Below are 26,534 nucleotides of genomic sequence, written 5' to 3'. Positions count from 1 at the left end.
TTGGATTGTTAATAGCCTTCAGGAAAATACAAGTATCATGAGCACTACATTCTCATCTTGTCCAGACAAATGTGAATTACACATCAAAGTTATATGTGACTATTACATTATGCATCGACACATCTTTTCTACTAATAAATTATATTTGATTTTATTGAGATACAAAAGCATTAACATGTGTGATATTAATTGCACCAATACAGTTCTACCCAACAAACAATAAACAACATTTCATAAACAAGTCATAAAAATCTGAAATTAATTTTTATTTATCAATAATAGTTGAAAACACCATTTTTCTAACCTTAAAATGAGGTATTAATCTTGGATTTATCGCAATTTCTCGTGGGGTGTTTAAGAATTTAGGATCTTTTAGTTTGATAATATATATTGCAAGCAAACAAATTGTCCTCACACTTCATTAAAATATCGACCTACAATTTTGTCAGAATGTTGAAATCTTTATTGGACCTATCTATTTGCTGCACCCAATGCAATAATGTACAAAAACATTGTTACCTTCTCAATAAAACTCGTCTTTTTCGACGATTTCAACCCATAACATGTTTCCAAAGCCATAATAAAGGTTTCACAATGTTGTTGCATCCATCTTAAATATGTTAACACATCATTTTCAGTGTTCTTCTTACTACTTCATTCAACCATCTCAATCATGTGTTTTATAAAATCATACAAGATTTCTTATGCGCATAACTAACATAATGCATATGTAAATCACCGGCTGTGCATAACAATAGTTTTTTATGATCAAATTCTCGCTACCAAAATGATTCAACCTCATCATCACTATAATTTTCATCTTTATTGTTACCATTGTTGTCGTCATCATTAGTTCTACTATAATCATCCTCATCATCACCACCACCATTATCTTTTTTTATTATCATCATCATCACTAACATCACCAGCTCCACCACCACTGACACTATCATAATTCATATAATCAACAACATGATTCGATACAATAATCATCATCATAGTTGACACCAAACATAGCATGAACCTATTCAAATGTCATATCTACATGTAGAGATTCAATAACAAATATTTTGATTCATTACAATTTACAATATAAAAACCATCCATCACTTTTTAATACCAATTCACAACATTATTTCTCAGCTTTAAATATATGAAAAAAATTAGTATAATGTTCAAGATTTATAGCATCAATGTTCTACGTGACATGCATGAGAAGAAAAAATGAACTCTATATTTTTATTTTTGCGCTTGGAAATGACAAGCAAGGGATGACAATGAAAACCACGAACTAGATTATATACATGGTTGTTCCCGTGAAATAAAAATTCAATCAATTGGCTTTCATTAATATTTTTGCATCGATTGGTTACTTTATTCAATGTTGAATAGAATTGAAATGCATGCATAAATCCATCCTAAAATAAGCTAATTTGATGGCAAACTCTAGTATAAAAAGTGTATAAAATCCTTGTGCTAAAAAACTATGAGAAATAAATGTCATGCATAATGGACATAATTAGATGGAGACATTCAGTACTATGTACTGAAAGTTCAAAGGAAAATAATTGTATTGTATATGTAAATGAGAAGTGTCACTGCATATTAAAAATGATGAATTTAAGAAAACCAACACAAAACATTTTTTTTTTGAATTGTTTTTTTGATTGTTTTACATACTTATATTAAAAATAAAATTTTAAAAATAAAAAAAAAATTATTTTAATATATTTTTAAATAAATTAACACTTATCACTTTAACACCCCCAAAACATAATAATCTATCCCTGAAAACCAAACCAATTAATCGAAGGTACGATTCTCTCTCGCTCCCTCTTAGGGTTTTTCTTTCTTTCTCTTTTCCCCTCTCCATTCCAATCGAAATCTGTAAGTGGTAGATTTCTAGGGTTTAGGTGATTGTCCTGGCAGGATTAGAGTTTGAGAGTGGTGGTTAGAATGGATATGGACTGGTCTGAATCTAGGCACGAGCGACGTGAAGAGAGGGATGATGTGGACGACAAGGTGAATGGAGTTGAAAAATCGAGTAAGCATACTAGGAAGAAGAGCGGCAGAGGAGAGGAGAGAGAGAGGGAGAGGGATAGGGATCATAAGAGTAAAGACAGGGAACGGTCGAAGAAAACCAGCGATAATGATGTTGGTAAAGATAAGAGTAGGGATAGTAAGGTGAAGGATAAAGAATATGACCGAGAGAAGTCTAGAGAGAAGGATAAGGATAGGAAAGATCGAGGGAAGGAAAAGGAAAGGGAGAGGGATAGGGAAAAGAAGGAAAAGGAAAGGGAAAGAGTGAAGGAGAAGGAGAAGCATAAGGATAGAGAGAAGGACAGGGATAATGATAAAGAGAGGGAGAGGGGGAGAGAGAAGGCTAAGGAGAGAGAGAGAGACAGGGAAGCGGATCAAGATAAAGAGAGGTCCAGAGAGAAGGATAGGGCAAGCAGAAAAAGCAACGAGGAAGATTATGATGACAAGGTTCAGATGGATTATGAAGATGAAGTGGACAAGGATAATCGAAAACAAGGGAAGGTTTCTTTTCGTGATGAAGATGAACAAAGTGCTGAAGGTGCATCAGCTGGAGCTCACTCATCTGCCTCGGAGCTTGGGCAACGCATTTTGAAGTAAGTCAATCACCACCAATGCTCTCTTTTTTATGGTTTGCATTTTTCCTTTCTATTTTGGATAATTTTTAGTATAATTTGATGAAATTTATGTTTGCTATGAGGATTTATTTTGGACGACTACATTTATTGCGAGCTGTAACCAGTCTAAATTAGATGTTTGTTACTTCCAAGAGTTATCCTGTCTTGTTTCTCATGTGTAACGCCAGTGTCAGGTGCTCCTGATTGCTTCACATATATACTTTATATTACTAGGGAAAGAGTTTCTATAATTTTTCTAATCACATAGATTTCCTCTCATGATAAAATGAGCATGCAGTTTCTTTTATGCATACATGCCAGGTAAAATTCAATGAGAGAAGATCTTGCCATTGAGCAATGAGCATCTCTTGACAGTAGGTTCTGCTCCCTTGCTTTTCTTGTCATGGCCATTTTGTAGATCTTTAATGGTATGGTGATTAGCGAGGCACACTGGTAAAGGGTGGGCCAATCACAGTACTATGCCACTGTTGTGTGATCTATAATTTTCTGCATATGGATGATGGTTTTCCTCTCATCCAATGTGGGTTTGTGCAATCAAAATATAATTTTGTGTCTTCTTATTACTTGTAGATTTTCCTGCTTTTGCTTTTTTGTTGGCGTCCTCCATTCCTGTATTAGTGTTAACTTCTTTTATGTTTCTTTGCAGCATTTTTCTTGATTTTGATGATGGTCTTCTTATTTTCCTGATATTCTTCAATTTATAAGTTCATCCAGCTTCATGTTATTGTTATGGCCTACTTATACTTTTTTTTCCCTCAGGATGAAGGAAGAAAGAACAAAGAAAAAGTCCGAACCTGGTTCTGACATTTTAGCATGGGTTGGTAGGAGTCGCAAGATTGAGGAGAACAAGTATGCTGCGAAGGAGAGAGCCAAGCATCTCTCAAAGATTTTTGAGGAGCAGGTTTCCTTCTTTACTGTATTTCCTGTATTCTGACTTCCTATGTATTATGATTTATTCCATGCAGTTTTGATTGTTGATACCATGCTATAAATTTTCTCAGGACAATATTGGTCAAGGAGGCAGTGATGATGAGGAAGCAGACCAGCATAATGCTTGTATGATCCTTTCTGCATCCCCCCCCCTCTTTATCATTAGCCAGTCGTTTAAAAACATATCTAGAATAGATGATACATTTGTTTAAACTTGGTAGTTTTTCGTAATCATCTGAATTTCATTAGATCAAATGAGTTGAACATGGTCTTATCTGTTTGTTCATAAAAAATTTCATTGAGAAATGAGATGTTCAAACTTCATTTGAGGACATCTACAGCTAGTCACATTTTTATAACCCACAAATTTAGTCTCTTGGAATTGTAATCGGCAAGTCTAAGGTCATATTATTGGAAGCCAAGCCATAATTATTTATAGTTGAAATTTTAAGGTCTTTATATTTCTGTTTCTGGCTGATTGAATCAGTTATATTTTAGCTAGGAGTTATGGCTAATGCTGTCAGATTGATTTATTTTTATGATGGAACCTTTTAATAGATAATCTAGCTGGAATCAAGGTTCTTGATGGCCTTGACAAGGTATTGGAAGGCGGAGCTGTTGTTTTGACACTCAAAGATCAGAATATACTTGCAGATGGTGACATCAATGAAGGTAGAAATAGTTTGGTGTTTCCTTCTTATGTTTTATGCCCAAGTTTCCTAAAATGACAAAGCATTTTTGTGTAACAGAGGTTTTTGGTCTGATGTGGCAGAGGTTGATATGCTTGAAAATGTGGAAATTGGAGAGCAGAAGCGCCGGAACGAGGCTTATAAAGCTGCTAAGAAAAAGACGGGTATCTATGATGACAAGTAAGCTGATATTACAAGAATAAGTTCTACCATAGTTTTAAATTCTGTAAAATTGCTAACTACCTCGAGATGTCCTAACATTTTAGGTTCAATGATGATCCTGCTTCAGAGAAGAAAATGCTTCCGCAATATGACGATGCCAATGCAGATGAGGTTAGATTTTTTCCCCTTTCCCTTTTCCTCCTCTCCCTAGTGTGGTTTCTGAATTGTTAGCAAAAAATGATCATTGTCTATTGGTGATTATTGTCAGGGAGTAACTCTTGATGAAAGGGGCCGCTTCACTGGTGAAGCAGAGAAAAAGCTGGAGGAGGTACGCTGGTTCTCTTTTTAGTATAGATTGAGAAGATATGTGTGGTTTATGTTAGCATTTCTGATGAAGGGACCATTTATTATTTATTATTTTTTCTCTTTTGTAATATTTCCAGCTCCGCAGAAGGCTACAAGGTACTTCCACAAGTGCTCGCTTAGAAGATCTAAACTCATCTGGAAAGATCTCATCAGATTACTTTACTCATGAAGAGATGCTTCAGTTTAAAAAGCCAAAGAAAAAGAAATCTTTGCGAAAGAAGGATAAGCTAGATATAGATGCTCTTGAAGCAGAAGCTGTGTCGGCAGGGTTGGGTATTGGAGATCTTGGTTCTAGGAAAGATGGGAGAAGGCAGGCTATTAGAGAGGAACAAGAGAGATCTGAGGCTGAAATGAGAAACAATGCATACCAATCAGCTTATGCTAAAGCAGATGAGGCATCAAAATCACTGCGACTAGATCAAACTCTACAAACTAAAGTGGAGGAAGAGGAAAATCTAGTGTTTGCAGATGACGAAGAGGATCTTTATAAGTCATTAGAAAGAGCAAGGAAATTAGCTCTTAAAAAGCAAGAGGTGGAAGCATCTGGTCCTCGAGCAATTGCTCACCTTGCCTCCACCACTTTAAGCAGTCAAATTGCAGATGATAAAAACCCTGAAACTGGAGAGTCACATGAAAACAAACTTGTGTTCACCGAGATGGAAGAGTTTGTCTCAGCTATTCAGCTTGCTGAAGGTATTTTTTTCTTAGTGTTTTTTTTTGTTTCATAAAATATCACAAAAAAAAAACAAGAAGTTTCCGACAGCAATCTATGTTGCATTGGGTTTGCTATAGCACAACAGTATGCAGACCAGACAATCTTGCATATATTATGTTTAGCTGCACAAGAATTTATGGCCATTCAAGGTTTTATGCTAGCTCTTAACTCTCTATGAGGAATGCTGACATGCTACTGCTCTATTCACCTATAATGCGATCCTTTCCCATCCATTTTATTGCATTATTATTGTCAAATGTGAATCTGACCCGTTATGATGCTTGAGATGGGCTAGAATCCTAAATCTTCTGCTTTAGTTGTTGGATACTATATATCTTGGTCACTGATTTTTCTGTTGCCATTGTTTTTTTTGATACCTGAAGTAAAGTTACCATTGCTTGTATTAGAAAATTTAACAGGGTGCTTTTGCTATTTCAGAAGTTCACAAGCCTGACAATGAAGATGTTTTCATGGACGAAGATGAACCACCAAGAGTTTCTGATGAAGAACAAAAGGACGAGGCTGGTGGATGGATGGAAATTCCAGACAACAGTAAAGATGAAAATCCTGTCAATGAGGATGAGGAGATAGTTCCTGATGAAACCATACATGAGGTTGCTGTTGGGAAAGGATTATCTGGTGCACTGAAGTTACTTAAAGAGCGAGGTACACTTAAAGAAAGTATTGACTGGGGTGGCAGAAATATGGACAAGAAAAAGAGCAAGCTTGTTGGTATCGTAGATGATGATGTTGGTACTAATAATGATAATAAGTTCAAGGATATCCGCATCGAGAGGACAGATGAATTTGGGCGAATTGTAAGGACTTCACTTGATCATTCGTTTACTTTGCACTTACTGTTGTGTTAGAATTCCTTAATTTTATTGTACTTTTTTCACCATTATGCACCTGGTGCGGAGATGGGACCTCCATATGAGCAGGTCCATTAAAGGAGAGTTGTGGGCCAAATTTTTATGGCATATAATTGTGTTTTGATTAATTCATTGGAGGCTTGGAGCAACCATTTTATTAGCCTACCCTATAGTCATTGCAAGATGTTAGGTTTATATCTTGGAATTTGTGCCTCACAGACTGACTTTGAGTCTCTGGGTGCTGATCAGTGAGCAATGGCACTGGTTTGGGGTGTGTTTCAGAGCTGTTACTGTGCCAGTTGGTTGGTGTTTTTCTTTTCTTTTTTCTGGTTTTGGGGTGGGGTTCAGGTTAATTGCTTAAGAGGTTTTAGACAATAGGGCTGCTTGTTTCGTCCAAAATTCAGAGAAGTGAAAGATTTATTTATGCATCTGGTTATTAAATATAAATTAGTCAAAGACTCTGGACTTTTGTAGTGACCTTGTACACTCGTAGAGTTTCTCTGAGGCAGCGTTCTTCAGTCCTACAATGCTCTACTTTCTATGTGTGAACATGTGTGGCTGATGTAGATTGCAGCTAAAGTTTTTATATGCTGACTCTGATAATCTAGCTATCTGTTTACTATTTTTATGTTGTTTCCTTGTATTTAACAGATGACTCCGAAGGAAGCCTTTCGAATGATTTCTCATAAATTCCATGGGAAGGGGCCTGGCAAAATGAAGCAAGAAAAGAGAATGAAACAATACCAGGAAGAATTGAAGTTGAAGCAAATGAAAAATTCAGATACACCATCACTGTCTGTGGAGCGGATGAGGGGAGCTCAAGCTCAATTAAAGACACCTTACCTTGTCCTCAGTGGTCATGTTAAACCAGGGTAAGATTTACATGTCCATTTTATATGTCAAAGATAAGCTGTTACTAATGAAAGGCGAGGGATATAGTTTGAAGAAGAAAAATGCTAATCATCAAGCACAAGTTGTTCTCCTAAAAACAATTGATAAGAGTATTAACATGTTTTTGTTGATATATAATGCAGCTTTAGCAGCTATTCAATTGAGTCTTTATGATTATTTGCATTGTGCAGTGATAAGTTCATAGACTTGAAAAGATTTCTCACTTTGCAGTTGGTTTAAATGTACTTAACCACTGTACTTTTGTTGAATTCTTGGTTCATCATGCCTTGATACATTTCAAAATAAGACGTACTAGTTTCAGAAAGTTAAGGATTATAGAATATCATTTCTTCTGCATTTATCTTTCTGTATGACTGTATCACTACAGTTCTCTTATTCACCTTTCTTTATGAATTTCATTTGCAGGCAAACCAGTGATCCTAGAAGTGGCTTCGCAACTGTTGAGAAGGATTTCCCAGGAGGCTTAACACCCATGCTCGGTGATAAAAAGGTCAGTCAGATTCATATATTGGTTTGCACTGGCATGGTTAGAATGATGTTCAAAAAGTATGCTTCATGCATGTTTCACTGTGCTGTGGATACCTCATGCTAGTTGCAAAAAACGACCTGATTTCTTGTACAATTTGTAGTGGTTGTGGTTTGTACCCATGTTGAGAACTGTTGGATGTGAATACTAATTAGTATTAGTAGTACCAGACATTGGTTCCTTGTAAATTTTCAAGTGTCAGTAGGTTTTTTCACTTTTTAGGAATTTTTTTCTTTCCTTTCTGGCAGAACCATTAACGTTCACCTCATCCTATCATCGCAGCGGTTTTCAAGCAGCACCCATTTAGCATTACTCATGTCCTGTGTTATCATCCCTCTCTCTCTCTCTCTCTCTCTCTCTCTCTCACACACACACACACACACACACACACACACACACACACACACACACATCCACTGACACCGTCACACGCACACATACTGTCATTGAAAGGAAATGAAGTGCATTTTGGGACAGTTGAATACGTGTGTGCTGGGAATTGTTGGACTCTTTCATAATGCAATAGTGAGTACTATGATTTGCTTTAGAAGCATGCATACCTGGAAGGACTTTCTCTTCTTCATTCCCCTCCCCCATTCCATCTGATTCTCTGTGCCATTTCTACCGTTTCTGTTGCTGTTTCTTGAAATTTATTGAGCCAAAACCATTCTTTATCCCAAATGTTTTCCTGGATACCACCAACCCTGGTATCTTAAAATCATCCATAAATTCCTACATTTTCTTGCTTCCTAAAAACTCCTGAAACCAAAATCTTGGATCCCAGCAAGCAAACAACTGCTTTTCTGTCTTTAAACCTCAGCTTATACAACTTCAATTTAATCCATGACCTTAACTCATTCACCATGACTCCTGTGTTACTATGTCCGAACCTACCACCACAAGGGCTTATTTCCTATGGCAGTTTGGATGTTCCTCTTTCAAGAAACGATTTTACTTTGATAAGAAAGTTGTGTGCTCAGGTTCAACACATGTTGAGTGTCTTTCAGAATGGTTCTGGAGGTTACTTGGACAATCTACAACTCTCACGCACCTTTTCTTTTACCTTCCCTTGGGGGAAAGGGCTTTCTGACTTTAGCACCCTTGCATTTTTATTGCACAATGTCTGCCTGCCTGCTAATATATGGTTTGTTTTTTTTCCTCCCAGGTTGAGCACTTCCTGGGGATAAAGCGCAAGCCTGAGACTGGATTCTCTGGTGCGCCAAAGAAGCCTAAAATTTGAAAGTCTAGTTGAAATTTTCAGCTGGCATACATACACATACGAGCTCAAAAGGCGTCCTGAAAAATTGCCAGCACATTATTCAGCTTGACCCTGAAAGGGCAGCATTTCTGAAAGGGATATTTTTCTATTTGCTTTGGTGGTACGGTTTATAAAATTTTTAAAAATGACGAGACTGATTGTCTAATTTCTTGTGAGGATGACTGTTGAATGCTTGATGGAGAATCTAAATGAAGATTTTCGAACTGTTTCACATATATGATTACCATGCTTAGGTAGAGCATGCTGCTTCTGTCAGTCTCATCTATGCTGGTTTTTTGAAAATCCAGATATATAAAGTATAGAAAGATTGCCATCTGCCTGAAGCAAGTCTCTGGTGATTTAGAAACCCTGCATGACGGGGTAAGAAATAGGAGAGCTTGTCTTGTACAAAGGTAAACGAACTAGCTGTGACTTGTGGTGCCCAGGATTCTATTTTATAAAGAGGGCATTAAGATGGAATTTTTTTCTCTTTGGATATTGAGTTTCGTACACGTTTCAACGTAATATAATTAATTAAAAAAACTAAAACATCTAATGATTTTAATGTGGAGTAACACGTGATTCATTGATGTTTGCAATAGTATTTGAGATGATTGTAATGGTATTTGAGATTGGACTTGATTTGTTGCAATTTCAAACTAAAGTTTTGATATGGAGTCGACTTTTTATTTGACAAAATAAAATTTAGTCTTATTTACTCAAAATAATTGAAAATGAAATATAAGGATCAAATTGAAAACTGAAAAAAAATTCAACATCTCTTTTACATGGTGCTTTAGGAGTGCTTTTAATTATTTTAGTCTCTAGGGTTTTTGTTTATTTTATTTTTGGTGGTTTTTATGTTTCTGTCCAAAATTTCATTATGTTCATGATGGGTCCCTGGATTTAAAAGAGAATGAGGGAGGGTCACAAGAAAACATGAAAGGAGAGAAAAAGCGGTTGAATGACCCCAATTACGATAAAAAAAAAACTTTTTTAGATATTAATAAGTTTCATTTAATTAAAAGAGTTTTATTATGATGTTTTAACCCTCCATCTTGATAGAAAAAATTGGGCTTGATAATGTTTTTTAAATTAGATTGATTTTTTTATTTTTTTAAGGTTATTAATAAATTTATTGAGATTTATAAGATTTTTTTATATATATTTTCAGGTGGTAAAAGATGTCATTTAAATTAAAAAAACAATGGGCATCACACATTAGCCTTGTAGACTCGCACACGCCTGAACTTATTTTATATGGGCTCCGCCGATGCATTTAGGTTCTGTATGTAAATGGCTTAGATTTTTGTTTATTTTGATTTAAATTCATTTAAATTAAATGATTTAAAAAATATTTAGAAAAATATTTTATCATATACCTGTTCACTTTTTACCTTGAAGCAATAAACCTCAAACCAAACCAGTGATTACATCTTGTGATTCAATATTCATGTACGACTTTCGACGCAATCCACAAAATGAAAATCAATGAAAAGCTCGAATCCTTAAAACTGATTTCATTAACCTACCACTAAGCTATCAAAATTATAAAATACTTGAAGAGCTTCTTGCTCGTGTTGGTAGTAAATGCATATGGATGTTGATCAATCAAGCTGGAAGATTTGTTTAAGTTTGCTGTAGCTGCCCAAGCTACTCTCTAGGTGCCAAGTTCAAATTTTGTGACTTCGTTACCATGGTAGTCATAGGTGGTGTTTCATAGCTAGTGGCAGTCCTCCTCATATCTGAGTTCCCACCTGATGAGATTGGCATTGAGGGACCCCTAGTTGCAGCCCTTTGCCATGAGTGAGAACTCATTCCCGAAAGAACATATGCACGCCCAGAGCGTTCATATAATTCCCTGGTTTCCATTCTCTTCCTGGTTTCTTTCAACTCAGCTTCTAGCCGATTACATAGATCATCTCCTGCTTGGGCAGAAGCTGTAGATAGAAGAGTGGATAGTTGCTCTGCCAGAAGAGCCTGTGCACCCTTTAAATCTCCCATTTCAGCCATCCTTTGTGTCTTGGCAATAGTTTCTGTCACTAGCAAACGATTTCTTTGCCTATCAACCTCCAAACACGGTACCCGATCAGTAGAAGATAAAAACTGAGGTCGTCGTATCTCAACTCTCTCACCTTCTACTTCGACTGTATCCATCGACACCGAATCTTTCTGAAAGCCTGAAACATCCACCAATGGCATGTTTTCCAACATTTCCTCACCATCAACAGCTGGAAATACAGGAATTGAGAGGAACACTAAAAACTCCTTCTCCTCTTCTGCATATAAATCTCCGATATCAATCGTAGCTTGGTGTCCCTGATCAAAAATTTTATTCTTGTGTCTCCCAGAAGGGGTCGACAAAATCTGCACTCCTGGTGATGCTGACCTAACTTTGAGTTGAACGTCCCGAGCCACAATACTTGTAAGACCGCCAATGCATCTTGCAAAAGCATCTTGTAAAATGTCAATGGACTCAATGAAGGAAAATGTGCCGCCGGATTCATCAGATATAGCATGCATTGCAGCAGAATCATGATCCAATCCAAACCCGAATGTGTGAATTGGGAAAGTTGGCTGCCGAGACTCCTCTCCAGATGCATTATTGCCAGGAAAAATTAAAGTCGGTAACAACTTTAGATATTCCAATCTATTATGTGTACTGTGACTTTGTGTATCACAACCATCAGATAAAAGGATAATGCTTGCAACTGAATTATGTTGACGCCGTTCTTCCAGAACCCGAACCCCTTTCCTGAGCCCTGCAACAATATTAGTTCCACCAGTTGCAGAAAGAGAGTTTACAACACTTATGGCATCTTCACGGCCACTTCCAGACATTGTTCTAAGTGGTAAGATTCTTCGAGCTGATGAAGAGAAAGTCACAATCGAAAGTCGATCTGAAGGGCCTAAGTTTTGTATGATAAAGTTGACAGCACGCTTGAGAAGTATCAGCTTGCCTGCCATGCTACCACTAACATCCAACACATTTACAATATCAATTGGTGCACGGTGATGAGGTAGAGTATTATCAAGCGGAGGAGCGAGAACACGGACAAGAACACCGAACTTGGAGAAAGATTCCGAAGCAGAAACAGCAGGATACTCTGGTAAAGTCTTCACAGTTATAGCATGGGGTCGAGATGAAGAGGGTTGGCCTTGAGAAACATCTGGGACTAGTTCATCGTCTGAGAAGTGATCCGGCTCAATATGAACTGGAGATGCATTAGGTACATAAGCATGCAATGAACCACTACGTTGAAAACTGGGGACATTTTTTGGCGCTTGAAAAGGCACATCTTTCCATTTGGAGCGGCAAACAGGGCATCTGAGATTACCATGCTTGACATTGTCAGCAATGCAATTGAAGTGGAAATGGTGAGAACACTCAGCATAAAAGATGGCTTGGCCTTGCCCTTTTTTCAAACTCGTCAAGCAAATGGCACATTTTTTCTGTGATAATGAGCAAAATTATAGGAAAAGTCAAAAAGTAAAAATCTCAGCAAATTTAACAGCATGAATTCTATTAAGCCAATGTAGACCATCAAATCAAATGAATGCCAATTTTGTTTTATCAGCACAAGTTCCTCAATTTTGATTATGTAATATCCGACTAACCAAGGAACAATTTGTTTGTTTTTTTTTTCACAATATCCTTCTACCTTCACCATGTGAAGAACATTGATGACTATTTAAAGATGTTCAGAACCAAAAGCCAAGTAGGCAATCAAGTTTATGGCATTTCAACACCACAATCAAGATTCAAAAGGCTCATAAAAGCATTCATCTATGAGCCAATGGAGACCTTCTATACCTATACTATGAATTTCAAGTTTCTCATTAATTAAGCATCACTGGATTTAACTAAAAGCAAGCTAGGCTAAGCTAGGCTAAGCATCTCAAGCCTCAACCACTTGGAAACAAAAGTAAAACTTTATTAAATTACCTTTAAACTTTTGACTTAAAAGACAGTCATGAAACACGCAGGACATTATTGTGTTGATCTGACTTTTCAACCAAAAACTTGCAAAGCTAACACAATATTCGATTTCATTAATGTATTCCTATTGTACACAAAACAAAAATGGTTCCTTTCAAGCTTCAAAAACGCAACAATAGCATGCTTCTCAAAAAGTCAAGCCTTAAAGACAACCATTTTAACCTTGACGTCCCCACTTGACCCCAAACCATAAACATTACCATGTGCCACTGTCCTGATTTTCATGCAGTTAATAAAACAACAATTTACTCTCTAATTACTTAGTTAGGTTTGTGATCTTAGTAAACACTCTCCTAATTTTCATGCAGTTAATAAAACAACAATTTACTCTCTAATTACTTAGTTAGGTTTGTGATCTTAGTAAACAGCGCATTCAATTAAATCATTGACTTTGTGAAGCTTCCAAGCACCACAATCAAAATAATTAAATACAAATTTCAACTACCCCCAGCAGCTGGTACTTCAATGTTATTCCAATGGTCCATTTACTGCATCACATGAGAAACGTGATCTTCTAAGCAAGCCTCACCCACTCTTACCAAAACACCCCTACTCAGACCAGGAACAAAACTTAAAACACTAGAGAAACACAAGGGCATCGTCGTAAGACTTCAAACTCAGCTATGGATGCCGAACTCACAAAAATACCAAGTCACCAAACTCAGTTTTTACGCGGCAAGTAAAAAGAGAAAAACTCCGGTCACCGGGCAGTTAAAAAAATAAATCACGGTATTATGTCAACGCTAACAAAAGCAAAAAACGAGAGGGAGAGAGGGGATGATTACTGTAGAAGAGTGGAGACTGAAGCTGCGCGAGAGACGAGAACTGAACGAGGATGATGATGATATTGTTCGAAGTAGTGGAGGAGTAGCGGTGGTGAGGCGGGGATTTTCGGTGGTGGCAGTTGTGTGGTTGGTGGGGGACCTGGGGGTGGAGAGGAATGAGAGCTTTGACTTGAGGGATTTTTTGAGTTTGCGCCATGCGTTAGAGGCCATTGTGCCTGGTTCAGACAAAGGGCAAAACAGTTTATTAGGGAGGGAGGGAGAGAAAATGTTAGGTTTATTAGCATGAAAAAAAAAATAATAATAATAATAAAGGAAGGAAAAGAGATTTTTGCAGATCAAAAGGGATATTTTCATGGCAAAAGTCAAATTATTAATATATAGCATTTAAAATAGTTTAATTTAGCTTTTTGTTTTCCTTTTATGTTACTCAAATAAAAATAATAATTTAAGAAGTCATTTTGTATTTTATACGGAATAAAAAAATTAGAAAAAGAAAGCTAAGATTTTCCTTTTATTTTATTGTTTTTCTCAAAAAAATACAAGAATGACTATTTATTTTGACAAAAATAATTTTAACATCTTATATAAATATTCTCTTAAAGACTCAAAATTAAAAAATTAGAGCTATTTTGATAATATGTTTTTTGATTTTTCATATAGCCCTCCTTTGGACTACTAATTAACATCAGATTAGTCAAAATCATCTTATTTATGCTGATTGTATTTACGGTCTGTTTGGCATTGATTATTCTTCTCTCCTTTTTCTTTGTTTTTTTTTCCATTTTTAAATGCCAACATCTTATGCTTTGTTTCAATCCTTCAATTCGTTTGGACCACCCATGCTGTATAGATAGTAGCGAGATTCACAATATATGAGAGTTACAGATTAAAGGCATGTTTCTTTGGTTTAAAATATTTTATAAGAAAATATTTTATAGATTATTTTATAATTATTTCTTGTAAAATATTTTACAGTTAATTTTTAAACTTAATTTATTTGCTGAAAAATATTTTCAGCTCGTGAAGTTTTGTAAAATATTTTATAAATAGTAATTTATTTACAGTATCATCTCATTATTTTAATCATCATCTCCATTTAATCACCACCATCACCTCATTAACAACTCATATACTATTACTGTCATGTCACCACTTCCTCAACCTCTTTCTTTTTATCCATCACCATCTAACAACCACTGTTATCTTCATTGTCATGTCACTACCTTCATCATTTTCATTGCCATGTCACCACCTTCTCTTTGCCCACAACCACCGCAACTTCTTTATTGTTATTGGAGTTTGATTACAATTACCATCTTCATCTCACCATCATCACCATCACCATCACCATCTCTTTCTTTATTATTGTCATCTCACCATTACTGTTGCTATGTTACCACCATCATCTCACCACCACCATCATTAAAAATATTTACGTATAATATATTGTATAAAAAAATATTTTCCATGAAATAAATGAACCTTAAAAACTATTGTCCTTTTTTTAAAGAAAAAGAGATGATTTCAATTCTAATTTGATTTAGAAAAATTGATATAAAGGGAAATAATGCAAGTAAAAGGGCATTTTGGTGATCAAAATCTTTAAAATGGATGTAGAAAATGTTGGAAAGATAAAAGGAAAAGAAGAAGAAGAAGAAGAAACAAGAAATAAAATAGTATTGCTATGTGATAATCCAAGTCCAATGAACCTTATGGTTTTGAAAACATTGAATAATGAAGTAAGTAGACTTGTAGATATAAATCATTGTACACACGTGTGTGTGGATATTTTCTTTGCCCAACTAGGCTCTTTATTTATTCATTTGTTTTTGGAAAGAAAATTACATAATCTTATTCTAATTACATTTTTCATATCCGAATTAATTAGAGCTATCATAATTAACAACTAAATAAGATTATTTACACAGTTGATTGGGCCTTCCATCATTGACTCGGTTTATTTCTTTATAATTTTAATGACTGGATTGATTACTAAATTATACATGTAACCAACTTGCTATGTTAAACCATATTTTGATAGAGTACTATTGATCTTATTTGATATTTTTTTTTAATTTATTTCCTTAAAATTTAAATTATTAAATTCATATTAAATTTAGTATCATCAATAAGTATTGATCTAACAGTTAAGGCACTACTATATCCCTGTAAAGTTGAGAACAAAAGTTCAATTCTCAGGAAGCGTATTTATTAGGAGGGATAACCATGAATCTCAAACAAGATTAGTCTCGTCATTTAAAAAGATGTGAAGATAACTAGGTGAAAATAAAAAAAAATATTAAACTTACTATCAAATCTTATTGGGAAGCACTTGTTCAATGCACGAGACGCTATGTTAGAAATCAAAGAAAATTCTTTTATGGTATTGACACATATTCATTGGGAGTTATTTGTGTCATTCTCAACTTGGTCCGTTGAATTAGAAAGCACTCCTGTCATACTAATACAATATTAATATTTAAGATAGCATACGTATCTTGTAACAAAAAAAAATATAGAAATAATAAAAATAGAAAATATAAGACAAATAATGAGATAGGGATAAAAATTTCCATAAATAATGCAAGTACACGTATAGATTTTCAATAATAAAAGAGGTAATTAACTTTCTTTTATTTTCTTATTCCTTTTCTTCTATTTAATTAAAAGAAATAAGTCATTAAAAATATCTTAAGAATTAATTACAACGGGCCGACACATGGACCAGCACCATACGGTACGAACTCACATGGACATGGGCCTGGGCTTATGTTGGGCCAAAAAGCAGTACAATATGAGCTGGCATGATGACACGGTCCATTTTACAGCTCTAGGTAATTTGTTGATTGACTTCTTCTCAGTGGCATATTTATAACCATTCCTGTGAATTTTATACATCGCCTAACATGTGAACTAATTCCTCTCTTAGTACTCCGGGGATAAGATATATTATTTTTTACTGTTTAAAATAAAAATACGTGTCAATTATTTTTTTTTAATAAATTCATTGTATTTTAAATTAATACATGTACTTTCTATTTTTATTTATTTATTTATTTATTCATGTATCTAGTTAACATGTGCGGACACTGCTTCCAAGGTACTTGATATAGAAAAAATTAGCCCAGGAAAATTAAATAAGAAAACCCATATTACCCAATGGGGCACGGTGACATGTATTTTTTTTTTAAAAAAAAAGAATTGTATTTCAAGAGTGCAGATACCTCCCGATGAAAGAGTTGATCAGATTTTCTTAAAATATAATGGACTAATGTACAAAAAAGGAAGCACACAGTCTCTTTCCCAAATAGTCATCAAGCTTGGAGAGTTTTTGTTTGCTATAAATTGATCCTTCACAGAGGCATGAAAACCATTGTCAATGATGTCTCCCTTCTTTCAAAATTTGTTTGTCTAGCACCTGCACCCTCAGGTATCATCCATCTTCATTGTTTTTTTTTTTTTTAATCTTCTTAATTTGTATGTTTTTTTTGGCTCCCATGGAAGTAATTAGTAGGGTTTATATACCTGGGCTTGCTGCTAGCTTAGGCCCTTATTAATTTTTTTATGCGGTAAAGGATATCTTCAAAACTATGATTTTCAAGTTCAAAACGATGTTTCATGGTATGATTTCTATGATCATGAAGAATCGGCAAACAAAAAAACAATCTTTATTACTTCTGCATTCTTTTATGATTATGGAGGTGCAATTTTCTGTTTGGACTAGCTTGCGTGTGTTTATGTATGCTGCTAAGCACTACACTACTGTTTGGTTTCTTAGGACTCGATCAAATACTGTTGATTCTAAATCATCATGTTACCTCCGGCTAGAACATGCGCGCGCGCGCGCATATATGATCAGTTCAGTCTCAGGATAATGGAATCTGAAGAAATTTCTCCTGTTATTTTAATATCTCTTGATTTTAGTTATATTTTACTCTAAATTTGTCTTTTATTTTATATCTGCTATGAATAAATTTGCGACTGCTGTATAAAACCATCAATTTTTCTCTTTCTTTTTCTTGAGAATCAGTATAAAACCGTCATATATAGCTTGCAGTTGTTTTTGGATAAAGGCTCTTAGTTTACTTCAAGAAGCGATTAAATCAATTCACAGATTCACTTGAGATTTAGTTGCTTAAAGTAGGGAACTCTTATTACACAATTGCTCATCTTCACAGGACAGGGAATGCAATATTCAGTTATTTATTTGAAATTGCACAATTCTTCATAACTTTATGAAATATGATACTGTACTTGCAATGGAATTTCGTAAGTTTACCTGGTTGGTTTGATATCTGCTATGGGATTAATAAGATATAGATTTGGTTGTATTGCACTCAGAATATATTTTTTTTCTCAGCATGCCTTAATTTCTTGTTTTTAACCAGGAATTTTAGGTGTCTTTGAGTACCACAACATGAATTTACTGGAGAATTTTGACAACAACATGATTTTTGTGGAGAACTTAGACGACAACAAGGTGTTTCTGTATCACGGAGACAACACTGTGGATTTACTGGGGCATACAGATCGTCTGGAAGATGATTTGTGGGAAGCCGAGAGAAGTTACTTTCAGCACTCTAATCTCAACTATCCACCTCCGATTCAGAACAATATGCCTCTCCATGGCATGTACTTTCCTTGTCATCCTCGGAATTTTCAAGCTGAAGTGTATGGACTGACCAGACAACATCAAACTGCACAAGATGTTGAGGTCATTGATGATGATATTGCTATAATCTCGCCCAGCATGTTTGACCAAGTATGACACTTGACACAATGGTAATGATTTGGCTTGTGTTCTTCGAGTATCTGATTGTCTTTAAAAATGATCTCCCTCTTAGCAGGCCAGGAAGAAAGCTAGGAGAAATACTGATGCAGTAAGGGAAAACATAAATATCGTCAATCAGGTTCATGCTGCTATTTACTATATCTTCGGTTTCCTGTACCCTCGATTTAGCCATCTTTCAACTCTGTTGCCAAGCACTCGGAAACTTCTAGGAGTCATTAAAAACTTAAACTCTAACCATTGTCATCTGGTTTGGCAGGCTACTAGTGTGCTCCAATTCCATGAATTGTCCCAGCCTGCGCCACCACCCCAATTACCTGGATTGTGTCTGACTATGCCACCACCCCAATTCCCTGGATTTTCTCAGACTGTATCACCAGCCCAAGTTTCTGGATTGTCCCAGACCGTGCCACCACCAGCGGCACCTGCGTTTCGTTGCCCAATTTGTATGGATGAGTTACAAGACGCAACATCAACAAAATGTGGTCATGTTTTCTGCAAGAACTGCATTAAAAAAGCACTAGCTGTTCAGAAGAAGTGCCCTACTTGCAGGATGAAATGCAGAGCGAAATCCATCTACAGGATCTTTCTTCCCACAGTCCTATAAAAATTCTTTGATTTGTATGCTTAAACTTTTATGTAGTTTAAGAGACTATACTAAATATCTTAATTTTTTTTGTAATATAAACTAGCAAAGCCCTATATTGCCTATAAAATTTCAAGTTAATTTCTAATAAAAAAGAATACAAAATCATTGTGAAAATATTTTATGATATCATGAAATTTTTTAATTAAAACCTAAAAAATTAACGCATGTATTTTATAAAATAAAGTAAAAGTTATATGAATCAATAAATTGCAAAAACATTGCTAATACTAATTAAAAATTAAAATAAAAAGTTAAAATACAATTATAAATGAAGATATTTGATCTTGTAATGCAATGAGTTCTTTAAAATTTTCTTTTATTTAATTATATGACAATACAAATTAATTTTTATAAGAAAATTTAAAAAAATTAAATATGTAAAAAAGAAGTAATTGTTAATATAAATTCCTTTTTTTATCAATATGTTTTTTAATAAAAAAAAATATTTCTTTAGTTATGTTGTTTATTGCAAAGAAATTATAAGAATAAAAAAATTAACTATATTTTTAATCAAAATCTCTATCCCTTATTAATCCATTCTTTTATTTTGATAATTTCTTTTTACTACAAGCATTGTTTTTTCTTGAAAAGACTTAAAAGCAATATTTAATAGAAAAAAATAAAAACAATTTTTTTTTGATATTTTAGACGTGCATTTATTAAAAAAAACTACAAAAATAATAAAATTAAGAAAAATTATATAAAAAATACAATAAAAATTAAAAAAATAAATATTTTACTAAATTGATGATCCACGCACTATGATGTTGGCTAACCCAATTATTTTCTAGCATAAAAAAAATATTAATGCGATGCAAGCATTTATATAAAAAAAATAAAATAAAATATAAGACTTGAGTAAGTGATTCTAATGAGCCAATAAACTCGATTAATATAATAATATGAATAAAAAAAATATAATAATAATATATAAATTGAGAAAAAAAACAATAAATAAAATAAAAAATTTATTCAAGTTCATTTAAGTTAGCACGCTAAATGTACAATTTAGTTATGATATTGAAATAATCTTGTAGAATAAAAATAAAATAAAATCATGAAGTTCAATTATTAAACAAAAATATAATTAAAAAAAATAATTAAAAAAAAACAAATAAAAGAAACATGTTATTGGATTCATAATAATTTAAAGATTGTTAGTGGCAGAAAACGAAATAAAGTGTTTGTGATAAATAAGGTAATATAGACACAAGATGTATATCTTTTCTTATAATTTTCTAAACCAGTAAAAGTTGGTTATTCCGAGTTTTCCTCTCTGACAGGGTTTTTTTGCATTTACACGAGTATGTTTTCAGGGAGATTGAGACTTCACGAGGACGACGAAATTCTTGGGGATACTTTCTTTGGACTGTGTGCTATGTTCGTTTGTGCCTGTGTGCTATGTTCGTGAAGACAATTAGAAACATAGTCGTTTTGTTTGTTTAATGATCATCTATATTAACCTTGTCCAGGTCATGCACGCTGATTTTTGGCAACAATTTCCTTCCCTTTTTGACTTGTTTTTTCTTACACGAGCAGATTGCTTTCACTACAATTAAATATCCTTGCTTGCTTGCTTGATTCTGGCTTATATGGGTGAAGCTGCTTATCTCTCTAAACACAAAGTGGATTTTCAGAGAAGCTTTTACAGAGCGATTCCTGGTACGATCTTTTTTTATTGCTTCTCCCAAATCCAATTTATTTGTTTGTACTTGTATCTGGAATTAAGTCTGCATCCATGGAACTAAATTTGAATTATTTGAAGTCAAGAGAGTGTCACATGTGATTGAGAGGTTGTTTTGTGTTTCTCTTGTCAAATGAGATTGTATTTGTCATATCATAAAATGCTTGCATTTTAAACTAACATGAGATATTGTTTTGAACTTCTTCAATTTGTGCTCCTGAGCGGCAGAGACCAGCTGCTACTTCTTGCTATTGTTTTCAACATGCATTTATTTTTCTGATTTTGCTAGAATTTTTTGGATTCTTCATATAAGATTTTGCTCCAAGTGCTAGTGAATTAGCTAAAAATCTTTCTCATGAGGATCAGCTACTCTGATCAACATTGAATGTCGAACTTCGTCTGCAAGTTCTTAATGGTCTTCAAAGCCCATAATTTCCAGGCTTGGGATCTTTGATAGGGCTGGTCCTTTTTACATTTTTATTTCCAATCTTTTCTAGTACATATGATTTACCAGTAGGACTCTAGTCCTGCTATCGGTTTATTTTGTAAAAGGGAAGCATGCTGCTGCTTAATTTCTCAGTTTCGCCTGCTATTGGTTTATTGGTAATTTGTCATTTACCGGAGATAAACTGGATCTTGATGGTTTCGTGCCTTCTTGTTGTGATCGGCTTCAGGGACACGGAAATGATAGGCAATGCATATGGTACATGCCTCCCTCCCTCCCTCCCTCTCCCATTAAGTTAGCGATTTGATAGGTTTATCTCTTTGTACCAGGTCTTGCAGTTATCATTGTAATGTTTGTTACCACCTGCTTGATGTTTCTTGTCATTGTTATGCTGTGGAAGCGGGGGGTATTCTGGAAGCCTTTACTTTTGTAATTGTTTTTGGATTGCTCTGCTTGTCTTCCTGCCTGGTCGGAGTGGCCAAAGGAGGCTTGTCTTCCTGCCTGGTCACAGTGGCCAAAGGAGGCTTGTCTTCCTGCCTGGTCAGAGTGGCCAAAGGAGGCTCCCTCTCATTTTCTCCCTGATAGTTTTGTCTGTGATGTACATCTGGCATTATGTTACGTTACAAAAACAATCATTCGAGTCACATAACAGAACGTCTTTGGATATGCTTCTTAGTCTGGGCACAACTTTGGTATAAATCGTGTTCGTGGTGCTGGCCTAGTCTATACAAATGTGCTGTCAGAGATCCCACCAATGTTTTCGCATTTTGTCACCAGCTTTCCCGCCTTCCATCATGTCCTCATAATTGTAACATTTCAGTACCTGACAATTCCAAGAGTTTTCTGCCAATCAGCGATTTATTGTAAGCCGGATTGGTCCCCCCTGAGTTCCGTCTCCACCTGTGCATTGTCAGGTTGCGAAGGAAGGAAGGACAGTCATGCTTTTGAGACTAACCTGATTGAAACTTTGGCAGAGTTCTAGCGGCACCAGAGTGATGGTGATGCTAGAGACTTGGGAATGAAATGACTCTACTTTATCAGGAATCAAACATGTACTGGATGATGTTAGCACGGGATACGGGACTTGAGAATGGGTCTGGGGCTGGGTCAGAGACTAAACGCAAGAGAGTAAGATTTTGTGGCGTGGGAAGTGTTAAAGGAATTGGAGGATCTGGAGGGTGCCAGGGAAGCTGGTATGGCATATATGATGGGAAATACTCAGTGTCTTGGCGAGGGAAACATCATCACATGTGAAGAAATTTGTCATTAACATTGCACATGTTTTCTCGAGACAGAACTGTCGAAGCCAATCCACAGCACTAGGGGTTCCTCATACATCTTTGATTGAAGTAGGAATGTGTTATTATGTTTAGTATCAGCCTGAGAAAGGATGATACTAGTCCATCCTGAACAAATGATATTAGTCCATCGTGCTGGCTTCTGCAGCCAAAATGCAACATTGATTAGGCAGCCATCTTGACATGGTGTATCTGGAAAAGGATTTTGGGGTTGTGAGGGGTTCTAACCAAAGGAAATGGGAGGATTCTAACCAAATGCAACAAAAGAATTGGGGGTATCCATTGTAAACTAAGCGTAACAGATAGGTTCAAAGGATTTGAATTGACTGATCCAGTTCAACTGTTATAGGAGCTTACATGATAAAGATTCCTCAGATTTAGAGGTAAGTTTCAAGAATACACAGACTGGCTCATAGTTTTTTTTACGTGGTTATTTTAAAATGTCTTGTTTCCCCAGGGCTTCTTAAAACTATTCCCAATCTCCCTTGCTAGCATGAAAGAAAGAGAGTCATTTGGGATGGTGGCAAGCACTTGTGAAACAAAATGAGCAGAGAAAAACAATAAACAACAGCCAACCCGTGTAATTACACAGCTCAATTGGGCCAATTTTTCACCTCAAAATTCACACACGAAATAATGCTAAAAACCACACCATACATCTCAACAGCATAAACCATCACTCTCTATACCCCCATATAAGACAGTGGAAAACAAATCAAAACCAAAAAAAAAAAGGTCAGCCTAAACACTGTGCAAGTTGTCTGGCTTGGTATGAGGTGGAGGAGGTGGCGTACTAGCAAAACCAGGTGGTGGAATAGGATCTCCAAATACCTGAGCATTTGTACGGGTATCTTGTCTTCCCTTGTACCTCCCCAAGTAGTAACATCCAAAACCAAGAAGCAGGCAAAAGATTATCAAAGGCAAAGAGATCACCACGACCATACCCATCTTTTCACTTCTAAATTATATATCTTGCCGCTGTTTTTAGAGAGGAGAGACACAGGTTTTTGCACCAGATGAAAGGGAATGGGAATTGAGGGCTTTATATACCGCTATATTGCAGCAGGGTTTCCCTACTCTTCTTTGTTGGTCATGAATGAACTGGAGGATTCCGATGCTTTCTGTAGAGAAGAAGTAAAGGTATTTTAATGAAAGGGGGTTGTAACGTTCAAGCTTCCAACGGTTACTTTTTGGCTGGGCCAACATGATTTATTTAAAAGCCCAGATTTATAATAATGACACATTGTGAGCTGTCTTCGAATTTAGCTTTTAAGGCAAAGAAACGAACAAATTCCCATGGCCTGGCCAGACGTTATTGAAAAATATTCTCATATACTATTAATTATTTTAAAAACATTATTTATAAAAAAACATAAAAATAAGAAAACTATAAAATTTATGAACCATTAAAAATGATAAAATAGATAAAAATATTTGTATTTAGATTTTTTTATTTGTTAATTGTATCTTTGTTTATTTAAAATGAGTCCTATAGATGTACCAAAAAATTGATTCCTATGAAATAATTAATAAAATATAATTAGTTATCACGAGTTAACATGATTTAATAATATTTTTTTTTATTTTTTATTTTATTCTATTTTGCCTTTTATTATCAAATTATTTTATAATACAGGTTAGCTTAGATGAAGTTTTTTTAACTTTTTTTTTCATTGTTTTTTTTTCACCTTTTATTATTAAGTTGTTTCATGTTCTAAGTTCCTGTAGATCGAGTTTTTTTAAATTTTTTTAATTTTTATTTTTTTATCTATGTATTTATTGTTGTTATATTTTTTTAGTCATATTATTTAAATTACTAATTGAAACAACTATTTTAGTCTCAAATTTCTTTTCCTTAGCATCTTCTTTTAACATTGAAAAACATTTTGCTTGCAAGTTACAATCTATTAAAAAAACTAGAAGAGATGAGGATTTTATTGTGTTTCTCTTCACAAAACATATTCATTATAATAATGTTTATTTTGTAATTTTAATTTTATTATTCAACATTAAATTTATTAAGAATTGAACTTTTTTTTTAATTTACTTTTTATGAAGTTATCATAGTCTCATGGTCCAGACTATAAGTTTGATGGGTTAAATCAGTTGACTCGAGTTTTTCCCCTTTTTTAATTGATTTTTAAGTTGATTGAGAATTAGGCTTCATAGTTTTTTTTGTTTGCTTTCTATAAGGTTATCCTCGTCTTATGACTTGGATCACAAGTTTGGTGGGTTAATCCAGGTTGACTTAAGTTGTTTTTTTATGTTCTTTTTTTTAAACCAATTGTTCAATTTAATTATATCCTTCAATATTAGGTTTATTGAGGATTGAACTCATAATTGTTTTTTAATTTTTTTATGAGGCTATTTTAGTCTTATGACCTGAATCGCGAGTTTAATGAGTTAATTAGGTGGACTCGAGTTTTTTTTTTCATTTTCCTAATTGACTTTTTTTTTCAATTTTATTATTCAATATTGAGTTGATTGATAATTAGGCTTCATCATTTGTTTCGATTTGTTTTATATAAGGTTATCTTTATCTCATTACTTAGGTTACATGTTTGGTGAGTTAATTTAGGTTGACTCGAGTCATATTTATATTCTTTTTTTTTAAATCAAATCTTTTTTTCAATTTTATTTTTCAACACTGGATTGATTGAAAATTAAATTTCATAATTTGCTTTTCTATCGGGTAATCTCGATCTCATGCATGACTCGAGTTGTGGGTTTGGTAGGATAACTTAGGTTGACTGAGGTCATTTTTTATCATTTTTTTTATTTTCATCTTTCAATATTGAGTTTATTGAAAATTATACTTCATAACTTGTTTTGATTTATTTTCTACGAGATTATTATGGTCTTATAACCCAGCATGCGGAATGATAGGTTAACTTGAGTTGACTCGGATCGATTCAATATGTTGTCATATCAATATTTATAAAAAGAAATTCATTTTGAATATTTATTTTGAGTGAAACTATGTTTTTATTGATTATTCAGGTTGTCTTTAAACTCACTAAATTGACTGAGTCACATCGAGTTAATTCCCACATAGATTAAGAGTTTTTCTACAAGAAAAAACATTAGAAATACTTAAAACTTTTTTTATATTAAAAAAATTAATTCAAGCCGCAATGGGCTAATGAAATAATACTAATCTTAGGTTAGTGTTTTAAATTGTGATAACGATTGTTTTTTAAAATATTTTTTTGCTTGAAAATGTATCAAAATAATATATATATTTTTTAAAAAATTTATTTTTAACATCAATATATCAAAATAATTTAAAAACACAATAAAAAATAATTAAAAATTTTAAAAAACACAAACACATATAAAAGCCAGCAAAAAAAACATGCAACGATCTGATTTTTTTTTATTAATATAGATATTCAAGCCAGCTTGTGTGTATCTCAATTTATTCTACAAATTCTAACTTAAAATTTGTATATTGGGAATTGGGATGAACAGAACTTGATCTTTTTTTTTTCCTTTAATAATTTCTTGCTCGCTAAGGATAGCCAAACTCGCCTTTAATATTTTCCATGCCATTTTCCATCAGTTCCTTGTGGCTGGATTTAATATTTACTTGGTCCTCTTTTGCCTTTAATAATTTCTAGCAGATGATTTAATTTACCACCAATTTTAGTTTTACTTGTTTAAATTCTGCAGTAAGCAAATTAAAGCATTATTTCCCAGAATTACAATTTCCGATTAGCCAGAGGATTGTATTTTGTTGTAATTAGGAAGCTAAACTTCACTTTATTTTTTTACTGGAA

At 34.2% G+C, this 26,534-nt stretch overlaps 4 protein-coding genes and 1 long non-coding RNA gene across 8 annotated transcripts; 3 read left to right on the top strand and 2 right to left on the bottom strand.

Moving 5' to 3' along the window:
* Positions 1-1,762: 1,762 nt before the first annotated feature.
* On the top strand, positions 1,763-9,341 carry LOC133679543 (SART-1 family protein DOT2). Of its 2 annotated transcripts, none has more exons than XM_062102173.1 (12): positions 1,763-2,633; positions 3,435-3,576; positions 3,677-3,731; positions 4,164-4,277; positions 4,378-4,474; positions 4,561-4,627; positions 4,725-4,784; positions 4,900-5,515; positions 5,979-6,355; positions 7,061-7,281; positions 7,727-7,811; positions 9,013-9,341. In XM_062102173.1, exons 1-12 carry the CDS (start codon positions 1,957-1,959, stop codon positions 9,085-9,087), a joined length of 2,586 nt encoding a protein of 861 aa, XP_061958157.1. In that variant the 5' UTR covers positions 1,763-1,956; the 3' UTR covers positions 9,088-9,341. The 2 variants fall into 2 exon arrangements, with proteins under 2 accessions (XP_061958157.1, XP_061958149.1); XM_062102165.1 differs by having other exon boundaries at positions 5,976-6,355.
* Positions 9,342-10,462: 1,121 nt separating this feature from the next.
* LOC133687359 (E3 ubiquitin-protein ligase WAV3-like) lies at positions 10,463-14,174 on the bottom strand. Its single transcript, XM_062107036.1, has 2 exons — positions 13,891-14,174; positions 10,463-12,558 (listed from the first exon to the last, which is right to left on the bottom strand). Exons 1-2 carry the CDS (start codon positions 14,098-14,100, stop codon positions 10,759-10,761), a joined length of 2,010 nt encoding a protein of 669 aa, XP_061963020.1. The 5' UTR covers positions 14,101-14,174; the 3' UTR covers positions 10,463-10,758.
* Positions 14,175-17,164: 2,990 nt separating this feature from the next.
* On the top strand, positions 17,165-19,393 carry LOC133682891 (E3 ubiquitin-protein ligase complex slx8-rfp subunit slx8-like). Of its 2 annotated transcripts, none has more exons than XM_062106438.1 (4): positions 17,165-17,320; positions 18,279-18,652; positions 18,738-18,800; positions 18,939-19,393. In XM_062106438.1, the coding sequence occupies exons 1-4, from the start codon at positions 17,254-17,256 to the stop codon at positions 19,284-19,286; spliced, it is 852 nt and encodes a 283-aa protein (XP_061962422.1). In that variant the 5' UTR covers positions 17,165-17,253; the 3' UTR covers positions 19,287-19,393. The 2 variants fall into 2 exon arrangements, with proteins under 2 accessions (XP_061962422.1, XP_061962420.1); XM_062106436.1 differs by having other exon boundaries at positions 18,735-18,800.
* A 1,061-nt stretch (positions 19,394-20,454) lies between these two features.
* LOC133698824 (uncharacterized) lies at positions 20,455-23,180 on the top strand. Of its 2 annotated transcripts, none has more exons than XR_009843202.1 (3): positions 20,455-20,990; positions 21,687-21,984; positions 22,017-23,180. It is a non-coding gene; the product is annotated as an uncharacterized LOC133698824 (long non-coding RNA). The 2 variants fall into 2 exon arrangements; XR_009843201.1 differs by having other exon boundaries at positions 20,455-21,715; positions 21,787-21,984.
* A 136-nt stretch (positions 23,181-23,316) lies between these two features.
* Positions 23,317-23,889, bottom strand: LOC133698816 (uncharacterized). Its single transcript, XM_062121898.1, has one exon. The coding sequence runs from the start codon at positions 23,701-23,703 to the stop codon at positions 23,497-23,499; it is 207 nt and encodes a 68-aa protein (XP_061977882.1). The 5' UTR covers positions 23,704-23,889; the 3' UTR covers positions 23,317-23,496.
* Between the last annotated feature and the right edge of the window lie 2,645 nt (positions 23,890-26,534).

Source organism: Populus nigra, chromosome 1 (assembly GCF_951802175.1).
Source record: "Populus nigra chromosome 1, ddPopNigr1.1, whole genome shotgun sequence".
Lineage (NCBI taxonomy): Eukaryota > Viridiplantae > Streptophyta > Magnoliopsida > Malpighiales > Salicaceae > Populus > Populus nigra.
The sequence above is the reverse complement of the archived record's forward strand: the minus strand, read 5'-3'. Positions and strand labels throughout refer to the sequence as shown.

Coding starts and splice junctions, on each gene's coding strand:
- LOC133679543 (XM_062102165.1), top strand. CDS start 1,957: ATGGATATGGACTGGTCTGAATCTAGGCACGAGCGACGTGAAGAGAGG. Junction 2,634..3,434: donor CTTGGGCAACGCATTTTGAA/GTAAGTCAATCA, acceptor TTTTTCCCTCAG/GATGAAGGAAGAAAGAACAA. Junction 3,732..4,163: donor AGCAGACCAGCATAATGCTT/GTATGATCCTTT, acceptor ACCTTTTAATAG/ATAATCTAGCTGGAATCAAG.
- LOC133687359 (XM_062107036.1), bottom strand. CDS start 14,100: ATGGCCTCTAACGCATGGCGCAAACTCAAAAAATCCCTCAAGTCAAAG. Junction 12,559..13,890: donor TCAGTCTCCACTCTTCTACA/GTAATCATCCCC, acceptor TCATTATCACAG/AAAAAATGTGCCATTTGCTT.
- LOC133682891 (XM_062106436.1), top strand. CDS start 17,254: ATGAAAACCATTGTCAATGATGTCTCCCTTCTTTCAAAATTTGTTTGT. Junction 17,321..18,278: donor TCTAGCACCTGCACCCTCAG/GTATCATCCATC, acceptor GTTTTTAACCAG/GAATTTTAGGTGTCTTTGAG. Junction 18,801..18,938: donor ACATAAATATCGTCAATCAG/GTTCATGCTGCT, acceptor CTGGTTTGGCAG/GCTACTAGTGTGCTCCAATT.
- LOC133698816 (XM_062121898.1), bottom strand. CDS start 23,703: ATGGGTATGGTCGTGGTGATCTCTTTGCCTTTGATAATCTTTTGCCTG.